Source organism: Linepithema humile, chromosome 2 (genome assembly GCF_040581485.1).
Source record: "Linepithema humile isolate Giens D197 chromosome 2, Lhum_UNIL_v1.0, whole genome shotgun sequence".
Classification (NCBI taxonomy): Eukaryota; Metazoa; Arthropoda; class Insecta; order Hymenoptera; family Formicidae; genus Linepithema; species Linepithema humile.
Window position 1 is genome coordinate 31,299,701 of NC_090129.1, and position 25,404 is coordinate 31,325,104.

General features: G+C 35.1%; 5 protein-coding genes across 8 annotated transcripts in view; 2 read left to right on the plus strand and 3 right to left on the minus strand.

Moving 5' to 3' along the window:
* The first annotated feature begins 66 nt into the window (after nt 1-66).
* Nucleotides 67-5,621, plus strand: LOC105671615 (uncharacterized). 2 transcript variants are annotated; one of them, XM_012365906.2, is made up of 5 exons: nt 67-1,585; nt 2,644-3,005; nt 3,360-3,521; nt 3,678-4,086; nt 4,976-5,621. In XM_012365906.2, the coding sequence occupies exons 1-5, from the start codon at nt 673-675 to the stop codon at nt 5,089-5,091; spliced, it is 1,962 nt and encodes a 653-aa protein (XP_012221329.2). In that variant the 5' UTR covers nt 67-672; the 3' UTR covers nt 5,092-5,621. The 2 variants fall into 2 exon arrangements, with proteins under 2 accessions (XP_012221329.2, XP_012221328.2); XM_012365905.2 differs by having other exon boundaries at nt 631-1,585; nt 2,611-3,005.
* Nucleotides 5,545-9,015, minus strand: LOC105671585 (Cytochrome c oxidase assembly factor 7). Its single transcript, XM_012365870.2, has 5 exons — nt 8,859-9,015; nt 8,105-8,266; nt 7,183-7,380; nt 5,889-6,044; nt 5,545-5,787 (listed from the first exon to the last, which is right to left on the minus strand). Exons 1-5 carry the CDS (start codon nt 8,934-8,936, stop codon nt 5,686-5,688), a joined length of 696 nt encoding a protein of 231 aa, XP_012221293.2. The 5' UTR covers nt 8,937-9,015; the 3' UTR covers nt 5,545-5,685.
* A 476-nt stretch (nt 9,016-9,491) lies between these two features.
* Coa7 (Cytochrome c oxidase assembly factor 7) lies at nt 9,492-11,073 on the minus strand. The gene is made up of 3 exons (XM_067350209.1): nt 10,733-11,073; nt 10,531-10,665; nt 9,492-10,148 (listed from the first exon to the last, which is right to left on the minus strand). Exons 1-3 carry the CDS (start codon nt 10,830-10,832, stop codon nt 9,682-9,684), a joined length of 702 nt encoding a protein of 233 aa, XP_067206310.1. The 5' UTR covers nt 10,833-11,073; the 3' UTR covers nt 9,492-9,681.
* Nucleotides 11,074-11,890: 817 nt separating this feature from the next.
* On the plus strand, nt 11,891-14,857 carry LOC105671616 (mini-chromosome maintenance complex-binding protein). Its single transcript, XM_012365907.2, has 8 exons — nt 11,891-12,050; nt 12,294-12,565; nt 12,845-13,195; nt 13,271-13,596; nt 13,668-13,847; nt 13,909-14,152; nt 14,224-14,394; nt 14,522-14,857. Exons 1-8 carry the CDS (start codon nt 12,044-12,046, stop codon nt 14,714-14,716), a joined length of 1,746 nt encoding a protein of 581 aa, XP_012221330.1. The 5' UTR covers nt 11,891-12,043; the 3' UTR covers nt 14,717-14,857.
* Nucleotides 14,858-15,268: 411 nt separating this feature from the next.
* Nucleotides 15,269-25,404, minus strand: part of LOC105671621 (CIMIP2 protein GA14893-like) — a 71,181-nt gene continuing 61,045 nt past the window's right edge. Inside the window, exons 3-8 of one of the 3 annotated variants that reach the window (XM_067350201.1) lie at nt 23,133-23,356; nt 21,823-22,692; nt 18,474-18,549; nt 18,152-18,311; nt 16,837-17,061; nt 15,269-16,289 (exon numbers count right to left, since the gene is read on the minus strand). In XM_067350201.1, coding sequence (XP_067206302.1) covers nt 16,060-16,289; nt 16,837-17,061; nt 18,152-18,311; nt 18,474-18,549; nt 21,823-21,908 — 777 coding nt within the window. In that variant the 5' untranslated portion in view covers nt 21,909-22,692; nt 23,133-23,356 and the 3' untranslated portion in view covers nt 15,269-16,059. Of the gene's footprint in view, nt 16,290-16,836; nt 17,062-18,151; nt 18,312-18,473; nt 18,550-21,822; nt 22,891-23,132; nt 23,357-25,404 lie in introns of those variants that run through there. The other 2 variants (XM_012365919.2, XM_067350202.1) reach the window with 2 other exon arrangements.

The window sequence follows — 25,404 nt, forward strand, 5'->3', positions numbered from 1 at the left end:
CTAGTTTGGTTGCAGTTGTGACTTTTTTTTAGATGTGTAATATAAAAAGAAAATATGTAGATATCTGAGATGTGGAGTTTACTCGCTGTTAAAAATCTCGACTTTTTATTGACATGAAGACCATGTGTTTTGCTTTAATTAATTAAAAAATTTTAACTTTATCGTTTGATAAGCTACACATTTATTTGATTTAATTATATACGTTCCCTCGTTTCATTTAATTATTACCGATAGATTTAAATGCCATGTTGATTTATCGGGCATCGTATAAACGCATGATTAATTACTATGGAGATTTGAGTAAATCTCTATAAAAAGAGTGGTCCGAGACGAGGAAGCGGCGCACGCGAATTCGCGAGCCCGCTCACGTCATCATTATCATCGCAGCGATATCGCGGAGGCTTCGCCTAGGTTCGGTTATCTCCACCGTCTTACGTAGCAAATGCGACAGCCCTGATATTCGGGCAAAAAGTGCGCGGAGAGTGAGATAACGCCGAGAGAGAGACGCTCTCGGCTTTCTCAATCCGCTCGCGCGTGACGTTACAAAATCCTCCGCGCGCGTTTCGCAATTTAATCGCGTGCGTGCAGCGGCGACTAACGCGCGACTATTATCGTTATGATTGACGGCAGGCTGCCGGCCGCGTCGAGCCCGGACCGACGACGCATCGGGAGATGCATCTCGAGGATTACCACGGCGAGAGGGGCGACGAGGACGACGCGCGGCGCCTCGACCAGGTGGACGACTTCGCCGTCGACGACGGCTCCCTGCCCGACCTGGCGTCCATGGCAATGACCAGCATGATGGGCCCCGATGTCGCTCAGCCGCATTGCTGGACGACAATCGGCTCGCAGACGGACGGCGGCTTTTTCTCGCCGCTCGACCCGGGCGCGGATTCGCGGGACTACCTCGATTGGGATCAGGTACCCATCGTCTTTCAGTACCCCGCGCAGTATCCCTCCGCCGGAAGCGGATCGCCAGGAAGCACGTGCAGCGAGGCGACTACGCCGACCTGGAGCAGTGCGGCGACGACGGCGGATCATGGATCCGATGACAAATCAGACTGCCAGAAGTTGCCGCCGGTGGGATCGGCCTTCTCCTTCTCGCGTACCTTCTGCAACACGATTTATCCGGAGTACGGCGGTGCGGAGGACCCGCAGGCCGGTTACCAGGACTATCAGGACTGCCAGGAGGACGTGGTGTCGTTGCTGATGAGTATACAGAACGATGTCGCTGCGCAGAACTACAGCGGCTCCTCCATCGCCGACGAGTTCGACCTGAGTCTCATCAGGGGCGATCCGACGTCGCTGCTGAACGTCGTCGACTCGTCGTCGTCGGCGACCTGCCTCGGGACGAGCGACGATCAGCAGGAATCATTCCAGAACTTCAATCCGCCGTATTACGCGGTCGGGCATCTGGTTTCTTCGCAGCAGCAGCAACAGCCGATGATCAGTTTTGCCGACGAGGTCGTCGGCGCGACGGAAAGCTTCGGCAATCAGGTGATACTGCCGCGGAACGAGGGTCTGCTGCTCGGCAATCGGCGCATCGCCGGGTCGAAAGTCGCGGAGAAGAATGATAAGACCTACGGTAAGTACGCAGTATTATTTATAGCCTCAGTTTGTTTAAGGAAAACGAAATCGTTCTTGCAGAATTCTTATGCGTCTTATCAGATGTATGAAAAAATTATTTTTTTTTCTTCTACATGCTTCTTATACTGATAGAAGAGAAACCGACAAATCTTTTGATCCATCTAACAATTTATAGAGTGTGATGTAATAATTTAAAATTTGGTCCAAGATTTAAGAGAATACTATATATTAGAGAGAATATTAACATAAATCAGAAACTTTTCTTTATTAAAATATTAAAATTAATCAATTGAGATAAATTTATTTAAAGATATTAGTAAATTAATACACGATTAAAATGAACTCTGTCTCATTTAATGCGTCATTTATACCCATTTAAGTTTTTATCTACTGTTTGATTTCAAGTGTTATTTATTTTACGCGAGGAACATATGTTCTATATTTTCACCGCATCTTTAGCGTTAAACGCGTCTCGGATTCTCTTCATGTGTTTACGTTCTCAGAATAATCTTCATCTTAAGTATAAATGAAACTCATTAAGTCAATGGTCTTCTAAATATTTTTAATGGATCTTTCTCATAAATATTTGTTAATCGTACAAACGTTCGATCATTGTTTTTAATTGTTTGTAAAAAATTGTTTTTAACGGATAGATAAAATAGATTAAATACATCACTCTAGCTGTAACGTTATCAATATTGTTTAGCAAATAGTGAATTGTAATTTATTATATTTCACAAAAGTCGAAAATTACAATTCTTTGATAGACTCTGATGAATTATTAGATAGATAAAAAAACTTGCTAGTTTCTTTTCTATTAATTGAAAAAAATTACATAATTTTTTATCTGATAAAAGAAGACGAATAAAAATACGCAAAAATAATTTTTTTCGATTTTACGGTATTCTTGTATTGACAAGACATTTCCAGTATTTCCAGCATTATTAGATATCTCGCGTAACTATGCCAAATGAATTTAAATACATACGATAATCTTCGTTGTACATGCAATTTCTGCTCCAGTTGCGTGTATTTACGCTACATCGCACGTTGCAGATTGCGCGAAACCAGTGGACGATAACTTCTCATCGGCTTATCAGTGTCGTTGGATCGACTGTGGTTGTGCGTTCGCGGAGCAAGAGGGCTTGGTGCGGCACATCGAGAGGCGGCACGTGGAATCGTCCTCGGCGAACGCGCACGGCCACGGTAGACGAATGCAGCGCGATCGGGACAAGGAGCGAGACGGCAAGGAGGCGGCAGACGGTTTTCTCGGCGCCGCGACCGCACCGACGACGGGCCGCGAGGACGAATTCGCCTGCCTTTGGCAGGGATGTCCGCGCGCGCGACCCTTCAACGCGAGATACAAATTGCTCATTCACATGAGGGTGCACACGCAAGAGAAACCGAACAAATGCCCGGTTAGTGTCGCCTCGTTTGCTCTTTCACATTTCTTTTTTATCATTCCATCAATTGCTTTGCATAAAAAATTCCAAGAGATTGGATGTTTTTTAATAACAGATTCTTCTTCGGCCGATTTCGAATAGAATTACACAGCTATTTTCTCTGGAATTAATCAACTTATTATTTTATTTTCATTAAAACTTTTGTTTTTATTAGTTTTAAATAGTTTTGCAAAGTTAGCACTTATTAAATATTATAATTCACTTGAGGTTCGTGTCATGTTCTGAATTGTATTACTGTTTAAAAAATTTTCATGTTTCTTACGATTTGTCAACGACACATTAACTTCTTATTGTCGATTTGGGTTTCAGTTCGCGGGTTGCAAGAAGGCCTTTAGTCGTCTGGAGAACTTAAAAATTCACCAACGGTCGCACACAGGCGAGAGGCCTTACGCGTGCCAACACAACGGTTGCTCAAAGGCATTTAGCAACAGCAGCGATCGAGCCAAGCATCAAAGGACACACTATGACAGAGTACGATGTCTCTCATTTGTTATAAATGGCACTTTAAGTGCATTCTAACATTTTTCTCCTCTAATATCCGATAGTTAGCGGCCTTGACGCAAAAAAATAATATCGTGCGCAGAAGAATTAATAATGCTAATGATTCTTTTTCTTTTTCCTCCGCAGAAACCATACGCTTGTCAGGTGAGCGGCTGCGGCAAACGTTACACGGACCCGTCGAGTCTCAGGAAGCACTTGAAGAATCATACGGAGAATCCCGGTTCATTGTCCAGTCTATTGACATCGTCGGACAAAGTGTCAATGACCATTACGACAACAAGCGCGACCGGAAATGGATTATTAAATTCGACGGTATCGCACGGGCAAAGCCGAGACATGTGCTCTTTCGACGTGGAAACGAATCAACCGTTATACAAGCCGTTTAAAAGCTACGTCAAAGAGGAAACGTTGCCGCGCAATACGTGCCAGCCAAGTAAAATATCTGTGAACTTCGGCAGCAGTCAGCAAGAGTACGTGCCGATTGAGTCGGTTCGCCATCTGCTCATTAATGACGTCGCGCAAAGCGAAAGTACAGGTAACGTATATATATTTAATCGATTTCACCTTCAATAGGCACCGCCAATTTTGCCAGGCTCTTGGTGCCGTGTGTGTATTGTAAAAATTGAACCAAATTAATAATGCTTAATCAGTTGTTTATCGCTACTTCACGTATCGCGATTGAGTATCACGATTCGCGGAAAGTAGTGTATCGTGGCTTAAATTCTTAGCAAGATTTATATCTCGTGCATGAGCAACGTTCAAATCGGCATCTTCGATAAAGCAAAATCTAGTCGAAATGCGATAAGAAGCATTTGAACTTGCTGCTGAGTTTGATCGTTTTTTTTTTATACCCCTGCGGAAACCACACGCGAAGATACAGCACGACCTTTAAACTTTTACTAGCAATAGCTCCGATTTATTATACGTACGTCGAATGAGACTTGCTTGTGCAAAGTGTTACTTCATTTACGTTGCATGCAATTCCGATTAAAACAGATGAAAAGATTCTCGCGTAGATCATAAGCAGCTATCAAGATCGTGCGCGCTGCGTCTCGCGCGCGCGTGCTAGCTTTTTCTGTCGCGACTCGCGCACCGCAACGAGATGCCGATGACAGTGTCGCGCACTCGGTCGTCTATAGTTAATCTCAGAGGAGGTTCGCCACGCTTTTATGCCTTTACCCCATACAGAGTCTTAAAATAATATTCTTTACTTTTTTGACGGCGTACGCGGCGTACAGCGAACGCGCGAGCGTACGCGTGACAAAACAGATGACGCGTTGCCACGTGCCACGCACCCGTGCTATTTCGAAGAGAACCCTCGCATAATTTCGTGAAAGTACATAAAAACGCGCGCGCGAGATCGAATGCGAGAGAAAAGGAGGATAAAGCGAAAAAACAATATCGCGAAACATTGTTCGTTCTAGGATACTGCGCGCCCGCAGAGGACGACGTGCCGGATTTCCACGAGCTCGACGCCGACATCGAGCGGCAATTCCACGAGCTGAGCGCCCTGAACGATGCTATTTTTATCGACGGATAAAACTTTCCTCGGCGGGAGAATCCTTTTTTCCCCCGCGAAGGCGAAACAGGATAAATGCATCGGTGAATGAGCGGCCGAAAAGTAAGCGTTCAATTTATCGAACACTTAATATTCATTTAATATCATTTTCTTTTCATTGAACTTAATTTAATTGTTTTCGTTCAATTAAGGCTTAAGATTTTTGTTGCGAAGATTAGCTCCGACAAACAATTGTTTTAATTTAGAGCTACTGTAACTGATCACTCTGGTGATTTATAAAATTCTTTCTTCGAAAAGAATGTAATTGTGCCGCTTTACATGTTAAAAATAAGGAAGGATCATTCATTGATCATTTGCTGGTGCATTCAATCCACCGCCGTGATCTCATTGTCGGCGCGACGCGCTGTCTTTCCAAAGACTCGTTCGTTTTCTTTCTCTTTTTTTTTTACGATTACTTTTATACTTAACAGTCCGTTGCATTTGACAAATCGTATATATTTTTGTACATAGGCACTTATGTATATTATATGCAATATATCATTTATTTCTGACCGAGTGATTATTTGTCCCCGCACCTCCAACGCGCGACTCGGCCTTTCCTCAATCTTCTTCAATTCAAGCTGTTTCGCAGATCTTCGGCTTCTGCGCTGTCAAATGTCGACAGATTAGTTTCGGGAAGTTGTTCAGCGCCTCCTGCTGATTCTCGCTCGAGTACACCTGAACACACAATCATTATTTTATTAATAATAAAATCAGACTAGAATCTAATGTAACGATTAGAGTATTTTGTTATTGTTGATAAAATGAATAACGCTTACCTTGTTGATCACTATCGTCGGGACGAATTTGAGCGATGGCTCAAGGGCGTCCGTTTTATCGCCGTTCTTCGCCAACAAATCATCCGCGAGTGGGCTGCTGATACAGTCGCTAATCGATTTTTGTGTCTTTTCGCTCAGGCCGACGTCTTTAGCGCACTGAAATTCGGTCATTCACATTTGTTTTACACGTCAGTCTTTACTAAGAGATAACGCATATCTTTATAATTGAGAAATTCGTATACCAAATATTTTCACGATTTGTGTCCGTGACGTGACTGAAGCATAATAAGCAGAAATATCTTGTATGGTAGCGACATACATTATTATCACATTAAATGTGTACATTAAACTTTGAAATAATTTAATTGAAAGAAGTCGCAAACTTGACTTATTTTCTCGCCACATTCCGCGTTTAAAATATCACTTGAGTTTCTGGTACAAAATAATGTATGATAATTTTCATGTATGATAATTTTCTAATTCATCTGATCTCTTTAATCTCTTATGGTATTTTTAATGTAATATTTCAGAATTCCAAATTTCTAATGGAAATTTATTTTTAAAAAAATTTCAATATTTTTAAATATTATTTAAATATTTGCATTTTTCCATTATATGTAAAAGATTTTTAATAAAAACAACCGATCTCACGACTTTAAAGCATGTATGTAAAACTCATACTTTGGATGACGAAACATTATGGAAATAATCAGTATCATTAATGATAACACATTTATCTTAATCGTAAAAAATACTAGGTATTTTATCATTAGATATGATTAGATATCATTGTTTGTGTTGCAAAATAGTTGAATATTTTATCGTTAAGAGATATCATTATTAATGGTGTACCATATCTTGATTTTTCTCAATGACTTTTCAACGATAAATTAAATTGGATCTCTCAACATGCATTGAAGAGTCTTGGCAATCTTCATCAAATGATATCGTTTTGTTATTTTTTAATGTAGCAATAAACCTTTTAATTAGATTAGAACGTACAAGAGATTGAATAGTGCTTTGCAAAATATTTCAAAGATGCATTCTACATGTGCACGTATACATCATCAAATCATGATACGTCATTATCGCATAATTTCGATGGGAAAGTATGTCAAAAGGTCGACGTCATTAGAGTTAAATGTCAGTTCGTTGACTCGCGCCCATCGGCGTAAATCCTACGGCGATTAATTACACGTTGCTTCGATAAAAACGCGCGCTAGCCGCGTCCCCGATGCCGCTTCTATTAAATCACGTATTGCCGGTTGGAAAATTATAGAGACAGATAAGCTACCTGAGGTACGGCTGTCGCTGGGTTTCGAGCGGACATTACACAACCGACCAGCTTGACCGTCAGTCGCTGATGATTCTGGTCCTCCTCGGAGGTTTCTATGGCGTGAATCCCGCACGCCTGGGCCTTATTCCCGCGGCACTCGGCAGGACCATGTTGACACAAGAATTGCCATGGACCGGTTTCGCTTTCACGGGTGTGCTAGATGTCATCAATTTGCGTTAATTTATTCGCCATTAAAGCTGGAGTGTTTTTCTTGTGGACCGACGCAGACGCGACAAGCCCGAAGAGACTACGGCAAGGCCGTCTCGATTCACATCAAGGACATTAGTGTGACTCAGGATGAATTAATCCTTTGTGTACGGACTCGTATTATTTTATGTTGAATAATGATGATACGAACAATACTTAATAATGCTATTTTTAAAGCTGATTTTTGAAGAATCTTGCACGATGAAAATGTATTTGGCTAAAGAACAAATAAAAATAGTAAAAAAGAAAAATAGTACGTAAGAAAAAAAAATTAAAAAAAAAAAATAGTTTTCTAAAAATATTCAGTTATATCTTTTCAAGTGTTTTCTAGTGAGAGTTGATAGTGCTAAAATTTTAGATGAAAATGTTAAATTTGTCGTCAAACTGTATATATTTTTAATATAAGTTTTCAGAAAAAAGTCAAAGAATTGATAAATAAATAAGCAAAAACAAGCAGCAGATATGTAAAGGCTTGAAAAATTGTAAAACAAAATGTGTTCCACGTGTTCAGTTTGTTTATTCAAGACTACATTTATTTCATTATTATCTTAGCGCGTATGTCGTTGCATTGAAAGATGATAAAAATCAAGAAAAACAAAAAATGATAAAAATCAAGAAAGACAAAAGATGATAAAAATCAAGAAAGACAAAAGGCGCAATTATAATTACTTACCGTAGCTTTGCCATATGGAATCAATGTGACGTGAAGAGAATTTTTCAATTCCGAATATGACGGCACAAGCTGATTCACGATCCATCGCATGCTATCGCTGCATAACGATTCGTAGTAAACGTCCACATTTACAATGTTGTCGTCTGACTCGGCTGACTGCGCCTTAAACATTTACATGTAATTTACATGTATGGTTATTTATGAATTATCAATCAATAAAATCAATTACGTATTCAAAATTCTTTGTAGAATCCTTTAGACACTCTTTTATGTCAATTTTCTTCAAAGTTATTTTACTTTTTTATTAAAGATAAAAAATAGATGATTGTAATAATATTCCTGATAATTAAACTAATAATGTAAAAATATTTTGCACTTATTTTGCGTTTAAGATTGCGCTATTTTCTTAAATTATTCAAATCAAGAATGCTAAAATGCAAAAATCCGGAAATAAATTAATTGCGTTAAGATAAAAAATGTTTAAAAATTATGCATAAGAATATTTTTTGTTAGACAACTCTCGTGTAATTAAAAAAAAAATGAAAAAATGAAAATTTTTGAAGATAAATACATGAGTAGAGACATGAGGAGATTTAAAAGTTTGGGTGTAGATTTCAAAAATTTATAACTCTGTTAAATAGCATATTTCAATCTTTTTCCATCATTATCGATTGTCGAATATTGAAAATATTTAATAAAAAACGATTATCTAATTGACGTATTTTTTTCGAAATTTAAAAAGAATCACACTTACCAAAGTGCCATGACAGGCAAATATAACAAAGATGACAGCAGCCAGACAGGCGCGAGAATCAAACAGGTGGGACTGCATGATTGTGTCGTTGGTGAATGAGCTGCAGAAAGTGCGAACAACATCGGTAGACAGCTCTCGGACACGCGAGAGAGGGAAGTACGAAAAGTATGAGTTAGTGGGGATGAAAAAAGAGAGAGTAAAATAAGATTAACAGCGATTGCGACTGGTACCTGCGATATCAGCCGAGGATATTTCGTTACGTTCATCCGAAGATTCTTGATTTATATTTATAATGACTATAACTGCCAATTATTTATTAAACAATTTGATGCAAGTATAAACATGGATCCATGTATAATTGAAGAATTTATTTCCCCCAAACATATAAAAAATGGAGAGAGATAATATGTTAACTTTTTCCATAGCTCTGTAATACATAATTTTTTAGAAATATAAATTCAAATAGTTAAAAAATAAGTTCTTCAATTTGTAAGGTGGATTTTAAATAGAAAAAATCTAAAATGAATCATATAAGTTATGAACTAATTGTTGTATTAAACCTTTTATTTTAGAAACGTTAATCATCAACCCTAACTCGTATTTAATCAAGGATGACATGACTAAATAAGACAATTATAAATTATAAAATATATTTGTCATACATAGAATAAGTTAACAATTCGCACTAGAATACTTAAATTCAAAAGACTAAGTTGATTAAAAAATTTGTTCATTTTCTTCTGTTTTATTTGTGTAAGAATTACACACGAAAAGAAACAAACAAACCTTTTAACAATCAAATATCAAATACATCGTAGCGTTATTAATTTATACCTTGATGAAATTTTAATTCTGGTTGTACTTTCTGCAGTTCTTCATGCAACTGAATGGCGCGTTTCTTGAAAGTTGCAGCAAGCTCGGGATTCTTTTGAGCGCCTTCTCCTCGCGTGTGCATTTGAGATACATTCGCACAAGCGTATGGATTGCCTAATTCGCAACTTTTCAACGACAGCTTGTAAGCCTCTTTATAGTTCTTGTTGATAATGTTTTCAAAGCCCCCTAAATAGACAGCTGATAAATAGAAGCATGCTTTGTTTGAATTGTACATATCGCAAGCCTTTTTCAGTTGCTCGACACCCTTGTGAATCTGAGTTTTCCTATCCTTCTCTCCAACGTTATTCTTGGATACTGCCAAAACACCAGCATGTAGACAGCCATTCTCGTCATTGAGCTCGCAACCCTTTGTCAAGTACTTATATGCTGTTGATATGTCTTTTTCGCAACCTTTACCTGTATTAAACAAGGAAATTATTAAAATGTATTTTATTAAGTTTTAAGTGTTTCATTTTTTTTAGATATTTTTTTAATCAGGTATTTAATTAATTTGATGTGGTTTATTAAGAGTGTTAGATATGCAAAGTATTTGTGAAAAACAATTGTACAAAATTAATTGCTAAAAAATAAAAGTAATTGTGGTTTATATTAAAAAATTTTTTATGTTAAAAATACTGAAAAAATTTCAATATTTAATTATATTTTTAATAAATCAAGTTTAAAATAGATTCAAATAATCTGTTTCAATATTGGCGCCATGATGCCGACGATATCTATCGGCACTGCTAACATCACAAGCATCGTCTGCTAAAACATATGTTATTTAGTGGTCACTCACCCATGATTTTAAAATCACCGAATTTCGCGCAGCTTCTGGCATAATTATACTTGTCACAAGTTGCCTTGTAAAGTAGGGAAGCTTTTTCCAACTCATTATTAACTGCTTCGTAAAAATCACCCAGTAGATGACACACTGTTTAAGAAATAAAATGCTATTTTAACCTTTAAATCAGACTAATTCGGTATGCATTTTCACTTACCTTCCGGCTTTTTCTCGCTGTAACAGCCGAATTGATATTCTATGTGAAGGTTTTTCAGATATTCCTTCACGTCCTCCTCGTTCTTTAAATCATATGACATCGTTTCGTAAACGTTTGTAATGACGTTTTGTAATGACTCTTTGAAGAGTAACTTTGAATTATTTTGGCTCGTTAGGAGGAGATAAAATGTATTACAAGAGGCGTGCGTTATCAATAAGCCGACAAATTAGCACAGTCTTGAAATAGAGGATTCAACAAAAAGCAAATTGTACATGCTCCACACATGCCTCTCCGAAATAACTGGCACTCTATGTTAGAGCATAGAGCATAGAAATGGACAAGAGCTTATTTAATATGTAAGTTTGAGGAAATGAGTCGCGCGCTCTCTATCGAATAGTTAATGCGATGATAATAGTTATACAGAATTTGATAAAAGATTATTCGATCCAGAAAGCGTTAATTACACTTTATTATAATTTGTTTAAATGTGTTAAATAGATTTTCTTTTTCTGCAATATTATTATCTAATAAAAATTAATAAAAATTATTAAAAGTTATATACATTATTGTTACTTATTATTAGTCAATAAATGCATTAAATTATGGTAAAAAATTATATTAAACATTATTAGTTATGAAAAAATTTCCCGCAAAAAGGATATATATTATTAACATTTTCTTGATTTCCATACCGTTCTTATTACTATTTTTTCTATGGCAATGTTTTACCGCCAAACTTTACTGTCAATAGCATAGAAATAGAGAGAAGACTGAGAGTGGACATGCCCGCATTTTACGTGTTTCTGTCCGCTAGCGCTTCTATGTGCACATTGAACTACGTAACTAATGTCCACGAATCTCGTAGATAATGTCCACGATTTTTTGGGTCTCTTCCGTGCTACGTTTCACGACTTTTTGGTTTCAATATGTGCTATATGTATAAAGTAATCTGATTGATATACAAAATCATGTTTTACAAGTATGCATTACGGATACTTTATAGATATAGCACATATTGGAACCAAAAAGTCGTGAACGTAGCACGGAAGAGACCCAAAAGATCGTAGACATTACCTACGAGATTCGTGGACATTAGCTACGTAGTTCAATGTGCACGTTTTGTACACATAGGGGCGCTAGCGGACAGAAACACGTAAAATGCGGGCATGTTCCACTCTTAGTCTTCTTTCTGATAGAAAGCAGCGTTTTCCACATTTTTCAACTTTCCTTTGACAGTTAGGTTCAATAATATAATTTTAATAATTAAAATTTAATAATTAAAGATTTACTAAGATAATTCACACTTCTAAAATGACGTGTAAGTATATTTGTATTTTGTGTGTACTTAACCATTGTGCCAATATTAACCAATATTCAATGGTTTGTTTGTTTTAATTGCATCTTTTTACATTTTCTATATTTCAAAGATATTTGGGCAGATTTTGAAAAAAGATATATAAAGAGTAATTAAAATAAAATAACAAATCGTATAAACTTTGCATCATATTAGGTTAAGAGACTTCTTTGTCACTGTTGTGTATTAATTCTTTGATTTTAACAGTGGAAGTAAAAAATTGGACATCAGAGTATTATGTAACAAATCAATCATCCTGTGAGCAGATTTTAGAAAATCCAAATGTATTGAGTGAAATACCTTTGCTGAATAATACTCAAGCACATGATATCAGAGATAAACAGCTAGTTAGATTCCGAGGGATGATTCAGGATATGTATGATCCTGAATATTATTTTAAACATTATGAAGTGAAGGACATGAAGACTGACGAAAGTGATATTAGATGCGGAATGTACACAGATGCAGCTCGATGTTTGGTAATTTATGTCTTGTTTTATTACATTTAGTTACACTTCTATATGTACAATATATTATTTAGTATCACTTTATATGACTTTGTGAAGATATCGTCCCTACTCTTACATGAGCAGTGGACATGACACAAAGTCTAGATTAAAGGTAATGTGCAGTTCAGGTGTGGGATGCTATAAGAACAGCTTATTTCATGTATAATACTGCACACATTTTCTCAAAGATCTAAAATTTATCGAATATTTTTATGCGATGATACTTATTGACTTTTGCTTTGTGTACAGCCGCATGAAGAAATACCTTTTGATTCCAACAAGAATGAAAACTCAGAAAGACAAACCTATATTGTAATCTCTATACCTGGCTTAAACAATTGGGCGAAAGAAAAGAGTACAAATATACAGAAGTCTGATACAATGGCACACAACAGTAATAACAGTAAAAGAAGTTTGGATGAAAATGATGTAGAGGAAATGGATTGCTCGGAACCTGTTACAAAGAAAGAAAAAACTTCATCAGACACTGATGTAGACATGAATACAGATTCTAGCACTAAAACTCAGGGTATACTTTCCGAAGAACACATATTAAATTTTCCTATTCCGATTGATGGAGGAAAAGCTTGCATTGTAAAGGTATTTATATACGATATACATATTTTACAAGATTTATATATTTTATGTACATCTTTTTTAATTTACATTTTTCAGATTTATGACGGGACCATTTTGAAACTAAACCAAGTTATCGATGTAATAGGATTTATCTCATTGGATCCAATGTTAAGTACAGTTCGCGCCTCAGAGGATGAGATGAACGAAGCTGAAGTGAATACTCACAATCCACCGGCTTCTCTGGTGCCTCGGTTACATGCAGTGAAGATAATCGAACTTACAAAACCTGAGATTCCAAATGCTCCAGAAATCATATCTAAAGCACAACTCATCAGAGACGATTTGCACTTAATATTAACTCAGTTGTTGTTTGGAGATCATTTAGCTGCAAATTACTTAATATGCAACTTACTTTCTAGGATGTATGTATTTGTTTTAAATCCCTTCTTAAATACCTTTTTTTCACATGTTTTATCTTCTATGATATTTTCAGATACATGAGACGAGATTATTTTTGTCTCGGCACATTTCCGTTGAACATCACAAATTTCCCAGCCAGTAAAATGAAGACTTTTCCAAAAGAGTTTTATAACTTTTTGTCACTATTTGTACAGAAAAGCCACTTTTTCGAGGTGACTTTGGAGAATTTGAACGAATTAGCTTTAATTCCAAAGTAAGTTTGCCACATCGAGTGCACGTATGTCAGTGAATAAGTTTATCTTTGTTTTCCTTAGGAAGGATTATGAATGCAACAGACTGACAAGTGGTCTTCTCCAACTAAGCGATAATACACATCTTGTGATAGATGAGACAGGTTTAACCACTGGGGAGCTTACAGTGACTGGCAAGGAGAACTATAAAGCCCTTTCTGATGTACTTATTTTTCAAAAACTGATATACGACTTCAAGTATTATACAATGGAATATGAAACAGATATTCCAATTTTGATCTTTTCTGATGTAAAATCATTTATCCCTGTAAGTATTTGTTTGCATTGCAAAATACACAGCATGTTATCCATAAATATTAATCCGTGAAATGTTTGTAGTGCCCCATGCAAGTTATCTTAAATGTTGATGCAGAGTCGGAAAATTTATACGATCAGGTAGTAGAAGCTGCTCATCAATATTTAAAGGATGAGAATCGATTGACGAATATTCGACAATATTTGCAAGCCTTGAGGCATACGGAATTTATTTTTAACGAAGAAATCACGAAGGTACGTTATATTTGATAGATTTATAACGTAACCTTGTATCTGTATTTGGTTTCATTTTGTGTGCTCTTTTTTTATTTTTTGCTGCACACTCGGTTATTTTATATACTATTTTTTTATTTCTATGTAGGTCATCCAAGATGATTTCGTGGAGATGCGAAGTGCAAACAAGAATATAGGTGCTGATAATCTGCATGCATTGATGGTGTTCGCTAGACTAATGTCTTTATCTTTTGGAAAAACGGCACTAGATACAGAATGCTGGAAGAAAACTGTACAATTGGAAATGGAGAGAATGAGTAGACTGCCGCAACGGGGAAGATAGTTATTAGCTTCGGGAACTTGGAAGAAACAATCATAATATCAAATATATATATATATATATTAATTTGAACTGTACTAATGCAAATATTTATTTTATTTTGTATGTATCTTTGTAATTATTATACTGCTGATGAAAAATTTATATACCATCTTACATTTTATAATGTTATTGCTCTATGAAGCAGAACGCAAGTTTACGATTTTTATTTACACGGGTAGATATATATATAAATATATATCACGTAATTATACTCTTCGGTACCATTAAGCTACATTTAAAAGTATGACGTGATTTGAAATATTTATACATTAGCTATAATCCATTTCACGAATTCTAAAGTTTATACATATATTTGTATTTTTATTCTACCTGAAACGGACCTAGCACAATCAGTGATCTTTGTCGGTCTCTTAAAAGATATTTCTCAGTAGAAATATTTTCAAGAATTTCAATTCTATTGCTGCTAAATGTGAATAGATGCATGTGTATGCGTGTATATGTGTGTGTGTGTATGTCTAACGAACGTTGGAAGCTCTAAGCACTCAAAATAACTTACACATATCGACAGATTTATTCCTGTAATTACATGGACGAATATTAGGATACGACACAAATGTACTCAGTGACACATAAGATTGTCTGTCCAAGTAAATAGCAATTTAAGGGATAGCTCGCTTTTCGATTGTCATATTACTCTTTGAATAGTAATTAAGAAAAGCTGCTGTTGGTTTTTGAGAAATTTATCTCATATACTCAATAAGTTTATAACATGTTTACTTATAGAGTTTAGATTTTATAGACATAAAGAAATATTTTCATAATCCGTTGTCAAATATACTAAATTATTAATATATATGTTTTAAAAAATCAGTTAAATAAGTCTATTACCTCGCACAGGTACATTTTTCCGTTCTCTGCGACATCTGAGTAGTACGGAAAATTATTTATGTCCGAAAATTAGAAAACAGCAAATTCTACTCGTATCTGTAACTGGAATGTAAAAATAATCTTTGCGACGTTTGAAGGTTTTCTTTCTCTGGACATAAATAATTTTGTAATTATTTATTCGAGCATAATTTGTAAAAGATGACGTAAACATTTATTGGAAAATCTCAATTGGATACTGTCGAGGAACAAGGCACGAGATGTTTGTTATTTAAAACTGAGATCTTAATGTCAGAATTTTAAGTACAATGCAAAACTTCTCTTTTATATGGATGTTCAAACTATTTTTGTTTTTTTTTAAATTACTTTTTTAAATTTTTCTTTCAATGTCTGAATATATTATCTCATTTAACAGTTAGAAAAAAAAAGAATCACCTTTCACGTCGTCTCATGTCATCTTATGCGCGCGTGTGTCCCGTATCGTCGAGATACGCATTGTCGAGGACTCTCTGCACAGCGTGCATGTCTTTAGTCCTATTAAGCCTTTCTTCACGTTCCCTTTGCACGCGCTCTAATCCTTTTTTGGCGGCTTGAGCGTACCTCTTGGAAAGCGCAACTTCTCCTCTCGCGCCTGGAATGTGGCCCGTATAGCCGACGATCGGCGGTCTTTCCGGAGAGACATGATAATCTGTAATGAATAATAATGATATTAAAGTAGTTCTCGGCGCGCAAAAACTACTCTCGACTCAAGTATCGTGAATTTTTTAATTAATAATAATATAAAAATTTATTAGCTTTTCTTAAAAGAGAACTTTCTTGACGTTTTTGCTGAATCTTTATCAATGTTTAATATGTTATTAATAATTGTCAAATAGACACGAGTTTTCGATGATTGCATACTGATCATTAAATTAGAATTATTTAATAGACAAACTCGCTGTTTAATCAGTATTTGTTAAAATAATTATTGTTAAAGAAAAAAATAAAAAATAAGTATATACTAAAAATTAAATCTAATAAATATAAAATAAACAGATTTAAATAAAGTGTTGATAAATGTAAAATTGCTGTTTATGCGATAATTGCCAATAATTTCTACGTTTCTATTTTTTCTAATTTATATAGCTTTAACGTTTTAAAGTTCACACAATACTGCAACGTGTATGTCGTCAGACAGCAATATTCGGCCGGAAGGAATTAACGAGCAACTGAAGCGGAACATGCAATGACAGTACCGAAGGTCCTTCTGTCTCTGTCATGACCGTGATCGATCTCGACGTCCACATTGTCCGTCCTCGCCCGAGAGAGAAGATTTCGCGGATCCGTCCGTTCGGCATGGGCTCTCATTGCATCCCGCCGTGCTCTCAGTTTTATTTGCGCCTCGTGCCATTCTTTGGCACCGGCTTCCACGGCCTTCATGAAAGGTAGACCGTACCTGCTGCTGAAGCCAGGAATATATCCTGTGGCGAATCAGGACAACGTTGGCGTCAAGTAACATTCGCTTCGAGGAATGCATCGTAATAAATATTCGTATAAAAAATTGCTAGATTTATTTATCAACTAAACAAGACTTTGTATTGAGCTCAATATTAATCTTAATTTGAATAAAAAATTTATTTTTTATAAGTATTTTGTCAAGATAGCCTTGCGACAAAAGCAATTTATTGTATTTCGTTTTCAATTTAAATATTAAATCTTAACGTTCAATTGTGCATCATAGTTTTTAATGCATGAATTTTATATTGAATGTAGCACGATAATAGCAGTTTTATCGGCTACAGGAATAAAGTTAATTATAAATTAAAATTATTTTTCTTTTGATATCGAAGCATGACATTCTCTCTCTCTTTTGTTATTCTACATATAAATAATTTTGTTTCATTGTGGTAATCAGAGTTAAAACAATGGTTGATAATTATAATTATAAATAAATAAAGCAAAGATTTGCACAATCAAGATATTCAGGATGGAATATTACAATTTATATATTCTCAAGGTTGTACAGTTGAAGTTAGCAGTTCCCATCATGTGCGCGATGCAATACTCAAAGTGTTAATTACAAACGATTTAGGTTGGTCGATTAGTGCTTACTATTCGCGTGCATTGAAGGTCGAGCCAAAGCAATTTTACTCTACATCGGCATTCCGAAGCGAAAAAATAGAATTTTTTAACTCCACCTTGTTTTTTAATCATAGACTTTTCTATTACCTTTATAATAATTTTAAATTTTATTATTTAATTCAATTTAAATTAAATTTCTTAAGGCGACAACTTGCAGTCAAAAGCAACGATAAAACCATAAATTACAAGTTTTTAAACTTTACATCTTAATTGTGCAAAATTAAATATTTTGATAATTAAGATCTAAATTAAATTTTTTACTAAAATAAAGTCAAAAAAATAAAAAAAATCTATAAAAAAATCTCTTTAATCTATCTTTACTTTTAAAACTTGATTTTTCTAAATTTAGTCGTTTATTAGTGATCAAAAGGATATTCGAAAGAATATTCTGTCCACACACACACACACACACACCCACACACGTATTACCGGTATATCCTAGAATGTAGGGAGGAGGCGCCTTGTACAATCTTGTCTCGTTATTCCAGTCTCTTTTAATCTCCTTGTCCTGAGAATTCGATAACTCAACTTCTCTACCAGAATTTGGCCTATATGGTCCAGTCTTAAGAATTTTTTTTTCCAATAATTCCTGCAGTAAAAAACGTAATATAAAATGAAATCTTTAAATACATAATCTGATCACATTATTTTTTTCATAACATAATGTTTTAATAATTATTTACATCCTAGTTTTATATCTTGGTGTAACAATTTGCATATTAATTTTCGATGCCCTTAAAGACATTTTTACCTTCATTATTTCTTCCGTACTCGCTCCGAATCTTTTCCCAACGCGAAATTTGAGCGTAGGGCAGTGACCCGTGTACCTAAAAGCATATAATTTTTGCAATCTACTTTTCCATCATTGAAATGTGCTGGACAATAGTGTAGCATGCAAAATTATGTTTTATTATGAGCACATGTTATACGCGTTTTCTTGTTTAGTGAAGCGTGACTAATTTCTGAGATCCGTGTTGCGCGGCATACGTATATACCTTCTTTATTAGATCCTTGAAACGCAACATTGCCATTCGCTGCAGCGATACGGCATATTGTAAGTATACGAGAATTTAAACGCAAAGTTCACTTACTCATCCCTATAATCGTGAATATTACAAAAGTACAATTCAGAAAAATTGACCCCGACTTGAATTTTTGTGCAAGATAAATTAATTAAAAATTATTAATAAAAAAAAAACATGTTCTATTTAGATAATTATACAAATCATACGCATTAATTTATAGCTCTGATTTAGGTACAAGGATAACACAAAATAATGTTTCTAGTGCTCGTTCAGTTGATTTGTCAATTGTGAGCATCGCTTTAAATGCGTCTGCTAGAGAGAGAGAGAGAGAATACTACATCATGGTCGATCTCTAAATAAAGTAATCGCAGAACCGTAAAAGCGGACTACCGGTGACCCAGTATAAATCGGGCCTTCACTTTGCGACGGTCACGGTGGAATAACCAGCAGTCTGTGTCGTCGAAGTCACTCCTATTCGATTGTGTCACGTGTCCCGACTCTGCTATAAGATCTACATAAATCGTATCTGGGTCGTTGCACCATCGCACCGCGTCTATAACGCAAGATCAGTGTCAAGGAGATGCAATCGCGCGGTGTCCAGCGGATCGTTCAAAATTCTCGATCAATCGCTAAACGTATTTCGTATGACACGCTTTAACGATAAAAAGAACGTCGGACTTTTTAAAATTTTTAGTTTTCAGTTTTTCAGCTTCCTCTTTAGTTTTTACTGTAATTTGTAAAAGAGAAGAATTGAAACCCACTGACTCGCGCTGCTAGTTATGTTTTGCTATTTATTTTTCTCACGAGAAAGCCAAGGAAAAAGAGTTTCTGCTTTTTCTGCAGACGCCACTTCTTCTTTCCCAAGCAGCTAGAATAAAGTCGTTCGTTTCGATCCGCGTCTCTTGTCTCATGCGGATCGATATTCCGCGGGCCAGGGTAAATCACGATAATAAATAGTCCGAGGTGATTCGCTATCCGGATGAGGGTAGTTTTGCGTGATATAGCGTCGCGCGGGGGTGTAAATTGGCACGGTACCAACCGCGGTACCAGAGCTTCCCGGCGCGAGGTCGATACTTTGGGAATGTACGTTTCCGGGGTTCGTCCGGCGATCTAATCCGAATACGATGTAATTTCGGAACCGTGACACGGCCGACTGCTTCGATTTTCTCGCCTGATCGGTAAACACGATGAATGCATAATACATTGGGTGCACATACATTATGTATTAACGTGAGCATGTTCTTGCCGCAGCTAATCCTTACACGTATACTTACATGTATTTTTGCAATCATTCATTTTGACATTGATATTCTATTTATAATAATAACGATTTTTGGAATGACACTAGCAAAATTTTATGAAAATTTTATCACCAACGATAGAACAGGAGCGCCTTTATAATCTTTATATACACAAGTAAATATATAATACTTTAAATAATAAATATTTTGATAATGTATTGTTATGTTACTTCTATATTTTCGTTTTTATTTAAGATTTTTGCCATATATTTTTCACGTTGCGAACACGTTTGACAATCGTTTAGCACTGTCAACAGTTGACATCAATAAACTCGAAGAAATGCATCAGCGATTTAGAAACCGTTTGACCTGCGGTTTCCGTTCAGATCTGATTCAAGATCGGGTCGAATCGAACCATTATGCTCGCGAAGAGAAAAATTCGAATCTGATCTCGTGCAGAACAGACATCGCTGAAAATCCTTCAATCAAATGCGGTTTCATTGCGGAATGATTGATTTCACGCTTTACCTGATTTTTTTAAGAAGTTCATAAAGCCTAAATGCACATTACAAGTTGTTACTTATAGAGACATTTGTGTCAGTGAATATTCAATTAGTTTAATTTCCGATGTGCAAAAAAGGACTTTACGTCAAGAAAAATTAGCAAAAGCGGTCAAGGAATATTGGAAGAAAAATTCCAAGAAACTTCTAAGATTTTCATCGCGATAAAAATAAAATCCAGAATTTCTCATGTAGCAAAATATTTCTAGATGCTTCAACATTAACTCGTCTGGTTATTAAATATGATAGTTGGTATTCTTAATGCGCAGATAACTGCGCGAGAAAATGAAAGTTATTACTTTCATATATTTAAATGGTCAATTAAAAATTGTTACGTATGTCGTACAAGATTTGCGGTGAATTAAACTCATAGCTACTTTGTTGAACGCTACAGATACGTTTGCATGCTTTATGCAACAACAGATAAAGATAGCAAGACATTTAGTGCCTACGATAACAGAGCTGTGAATTCAATTAGATTCTTGCAATCATTGAATCGCTAATCCCAGCGATGAAATCATGGCACATTTTGTCGTGTAAAAGTAATAACTTTTTTTAAACTTTTATGTTATTATTTTTATAGTAAATAACTGTAGGAAATTTTTACTTAATAGAATATTAATTTTGTTTAAAAAATAAATACTTTTTTATTTTAAATTTTATAGTCGTGTGAAATAATACACGATAGAAAATTTATTTAAAAAGTTATACGTTTGGAAAATTAAAAATTGTTATGTCCAACATTTCAACTAATATTTTAGATAGAATTAAAACTATTAAGTAGCTTATTTAATAATTACCTATTTAACACATGTTTAATTTTTCTGACAAATATTATTAAATTTTTATTTATGGAGAACTTCCACGCATCTTAATATGTTTTTTATTTAAAATATGTTAGATATAAGCAAAGTAAAAAATAAATATTTTTATCAGTATTATTAATAAGAAAAGTAGAACACTTTGCCGTGACCTAACAATGTACTCGTACGCGATTAACAACACCTCTTGTATAATACCTAAAATCGATACTATCGCGTATGCGGTGTTTAAATATTTTGCATTTATCACAGATATTCTTCATATTTTTATGAATATTCGTGCAAAAATAAATCCACAAACGTACATCTTGAAATCATTAAAGCGCGTTTAATGACAAACTAGTTTCGTAATGAACGTAAACAGATGATGAATCAGTTGATCAGAGAGATCTAATAAAACGCAAATCAATGAATGCGCTAGATTGAAAGCATTCACCGAGCACATGTACTCACCCGGGTAAATGAGCGCCATAGCCTTGCTTGAAGAATTGCTTCCTCTGCTCCTCGCAGGCCGGATCGAACACCATTTTTCCCGTCATCGAGTTTTATCACATGTAGAAGGATCACAATGCGACGCTGCTTGTCGAGATTATCGATTTTTCTTTCATGTTTTTTGTCTCCTTCTTCTTCTGTTGATTGAATATGCGTCTCTACCGGAGCATGATATCGCTTTTTTAATCTTCAACAATTCTTCCTATTCATACATCATATTAAGCTCAAATCCGTTTTTCATCAGCTTGATCGTCTGCAATATGCAGATTCGCCATCGATCGAGACTGATCACTTAGAGTTCGTTGATTAGTGTCGATTCTGGTCGAGTAAATCTTCGGTCGCAACTAGGACCATTATCTCCGAAGATAATTGCCAGAGATTACTGCGAGTGTATCACTGCAGCACAGTTTCTAGTATTACGGACCGCGCCGAGGATGATCGCCGACTGGAAGCGATCGGCTTGATCCGTGCAGCCGGAAGGATCGATCGGCGATCCGGCGTCGACGGTTCCGAGCACGCGGCCGGCGCGCCAGTGAAACAGGACTGTATATAGCCGGCCGAAAGATACATTATGCGAGCCACGTCCTACTAAAGGCGTCCCCTCCAGTTCCGCGATGCAGCGGAGTTCGCGCGCCTCCCTTTAAGGGGTTCGACACCACCAGGAACGTGTCAGCGCATCCGTACCGCTTAATCGCGCGGAACACCTCGGCTTTGGCAGTCAGATTCACCCTTAAGCACATCATCGGTCGTTGACCCCTCCCGTTGCTTCCTGTTGTTCTTTGTCAAGTCGGCGTGAAATGCACCGTGTCCGCGGAGATGTTGCATCCACGTCTCACGATATTGTTAAGATACTTTTTTTATATACTTGATGTAACGGTTTGAATAAATATCTTTTTTAACTTGGTATGATAAAAAAATTGAGAGTTCGGAAGATCTCATTGATCGGAGATCGAGTCAATATCAATATAAAATATTATAAGCAATTTATAGCAGATTAAAAATATTTTTGACACTAATGACTTAATTCAAGATATAAATAGTGATTATTTTCATTTTTGCAATAATACTTATTTTCCAAATTTTGACATAATCATTTACAATAGTATATAAATATTTTTTAAAGAAACAAAGAAAGATTTGTAAAGAAAGTAAAGAAATTCAATACTAGAAATAAATCAATGGAATAATAATATTTTTCAGAAATTGTTACTTCAAACTGTAAATAAAAGTAATTAAATTTATTTTAATGTAAATTTTACGTTTTTACTTACTAAGAAAATAAAGTGAGGCAGCGGATGTTTGTCATGAAATTTTTTCGCACGAATGCTTTACGTTTTCTTGCGCTACTATTCCCCTTCTAACATCATCAGTCCTGAATCACGACTATCGTTCGATTAGCGCTGAAAGTCGCATTTGCTTTCTCGTTCCTTCCACGTTGCATGGGTAACCATAAACACTTAACTAGCAAGCGGCGGTCTCCGGAGTAACTTTGTCCCTGAAAAAAAATCGATAGCAAAGTAGAATTCTTTCTGCACGAAACTGTCTCGACGAATGTAAGTACGGTTGGACTAGCTTATTCAATTTTTATAATACTTGCAATATGATTCAATAATAACACGACAATTTTTGTTTAATAATAAATCATTTCTTATAAAATTATTAATAAAAAACTTTCAGTCGAGAATGTATGTCAATTTTAATAAAATACAAAATATGCTGAGATTTTTAAATCTTTTGTACTTATTAATACATAATAAGTTACTTTTTTAGTTTTTTAGTTTACTTTTTTAGTTTTTTTTATCAATGCCAATAGATTTTGAATATTTCTTTTAGCTACTTGTATTTAGTTTCAGAGAGTAAATAATTTTATTTTCTAAAGTAAAATTATTAATATTAGATATATAATGTAATTATAATATTAAATTAAGGAAAAACAAAAAATAACACAAATTGTTCGTCATAAACGAAAATTCAATTCATAGATATCGATTATTATAATAAAATTTACCTCGCTTAATACTATCAACAATTGGTAATGCAAAACTTTCTGATCAATACATGGTAATACTTGCTTTATAGTTTTTTCTGATGGTTAAATATCATGTGTTGATAAGTAATGTAATACTGGCATAATGATGAGATGTTCATTCTTTTCCTTCATCAATAAATATTTTTATGCAAAGTATATTTTTAACTTTCTTATAAATATTTATTACATGAAAATTAAAACTCCGAAGTAATTATTATTTCGCTTCGTTGCTTTTGCTCCATTTTTACATCAATAATACATATAACATAGAGAATATATATTTTTTAACATGTTATTCACGATAGATATCTGAATAACATTACAGCCATTGTTCGCGCATGTTTTCATAGCATGTACACGCCGCAAACTATAGCTGTACTCGAGGAAGTGTACGTGGAATATTGATTTCCGATTCCTGTTATACACATATACTGTCAAAGGATAATATTTTAACAAGTTTAGGTGAGTTCAGACCGTCGTAAAATTATTTGCGCCGTGCAATAAAATATGTGTATACACGCGCACAAACGCATTCAATTGTCATGTTCAATGCGATATTTATCGCTTTTTTCAACCGCGAGATAAAAGTGTGAAACCGCAAAATATCATCAACAGCTTCAGAGCTCTTTGTAGTCATGCATATTTTTATGCAACAACATTAAAACAAGCTGTTTGTAAAGTGTTTTTTACAGTATTTAAGACACAAATGTATATGACACGTGTATTATATAAAATAATATTTTTAGCTGTTAAATCGATATTAATTTATTACAAGAGCAATCTCGGAAAAACTTATTGCTAATTATCAACACAAAATTTGTTGTCAAAATAAATATTTCTGGTGTTACATAATTAATTAGTCAGTGCACGTTCCGTCGAAAGTTTCGTTCATTAAACCGGAGAAATTAGTTTCGGCATGAAGATTAATTAATACGGAACAATATCGTTACGATCCACCATCGTTGATGTCATGAATATTCGTTGTTCAAAAACTTAGAATTATAGCAACGTCTACAAATTCGCAATGTGCATTATTATAGAATTCTTTAAATAATGCCCTTATTTATTTCTTTAGATTTTTATTAACTTTATACTTGCTATCAATGTATAATCCTAAAATAATATATAATGTATAATCCTGTTTAAATAAATCAAAACTTTTCACGATATAAAAAAAAGTTTTCTGAATAAGCAATAGAAATTTTCAAAATATTGTTGCAACATTTGTGGCAACAGTAAATCTTTACTTCCTCGCCTTCCATTCCGGAGCTTTTCAATTGATCCCAAACACATTTTCACATCGACGAGGAGTTGTGAAAAGGTCAATAGAGAATGATCTTTTTTTTTAGAGGATTCGGTTAAACCTATTCGGTTATTCGCTTTTCTTTTGTGAGCTTGTTTGTCTTGAAAGATTATACTCAAATACGTGTATTGTAAGCTGAATAATATGATGTGTAGCATTATATGTTTGCGTTGTGAGCGCTGTATTCAGCAAAAAAATTATTGTTCTACTC

Bases quoted from the DNA above. Each gene is read 5' to 3' on its own strand.
- LOC105671615 (XM_012365905.2), top strand. From the start codon at position 673: ATGCATCTCGAGGATTACCACGGCGAGAGGGGCGACGAGGACGACGCG. The intron at 1,586-2,610 runs GTAAGTACGCAG...TTTCTGCTCCAG, and splicing joins GAAGAATGATAAGACCTACG to TTGCGTGTATTTACGCTACA. The intron at 4,087-4,975 runs GTAACGTATATA...TGTTCGTTCTAG, and splicing joins CGCGCAAAGCGAAAGTACAG to GATACTGCGCGCCCGCAGAG.
- LOC105671585 (XM_012365870.2), bottom strand. From the start codon at position 8,936: ATGCAGTCCCACCTGTTTGATTCTCGCGCCTGTCTGGCTGCTGTCATC. The intron at 7,381-8,104 runs GTAAGTAATTAT...GATGACATCTAG, and splicing joins TTCCATATGGCAAAGCTACG to CACACCCGTGAAAGCGAAAC. The intron at 6,045-7,182 runs GTAGCTTATCTG...ACCGAATTTCAG, and splicing joins CAGCGACAGCCGTACCTCAG to TGCGCTAAAGACGTCGGCCT.
- Coa7 (XM_067350209.1), bottom strand. From the start codon at position 10,832: ATGTCATATGATTTAAAGAACGAGGAGGACGTGAAGGAATATCTGAAA. The intron at 10,666-10,732 runs GTAAGTGAAAAT...TTTCTTAAACAG, and splicing joins CAGCGAGAAAAAGCCGGAAG to TGTGTCATCTACTGGGTGAT. The intron at 10,149-10,530 runs GTGAGTGACCAC...TGTTTAATACAG, and splicing joins CGGTGATTTTAAAATCATGG to GTAAAGGTTGCGAAAAAGAC.
- LOC105671616 (XM_012365907.2), top strand. The intron at 13,848-13,908 runs GTAAGTTTGCCA...TGTTTTCCTTAG, and splicing joins GAATTAGCTTTAATTCCAAA to GAAGGATTATGAATGCAACA. The intron at 14,395-14,521 runs GTACGTTATATT...ATTTCTATGTAG, and splicing joins TTAACGAAGAAATCACGAAG to GTCATCCAAGATGATTTCGT.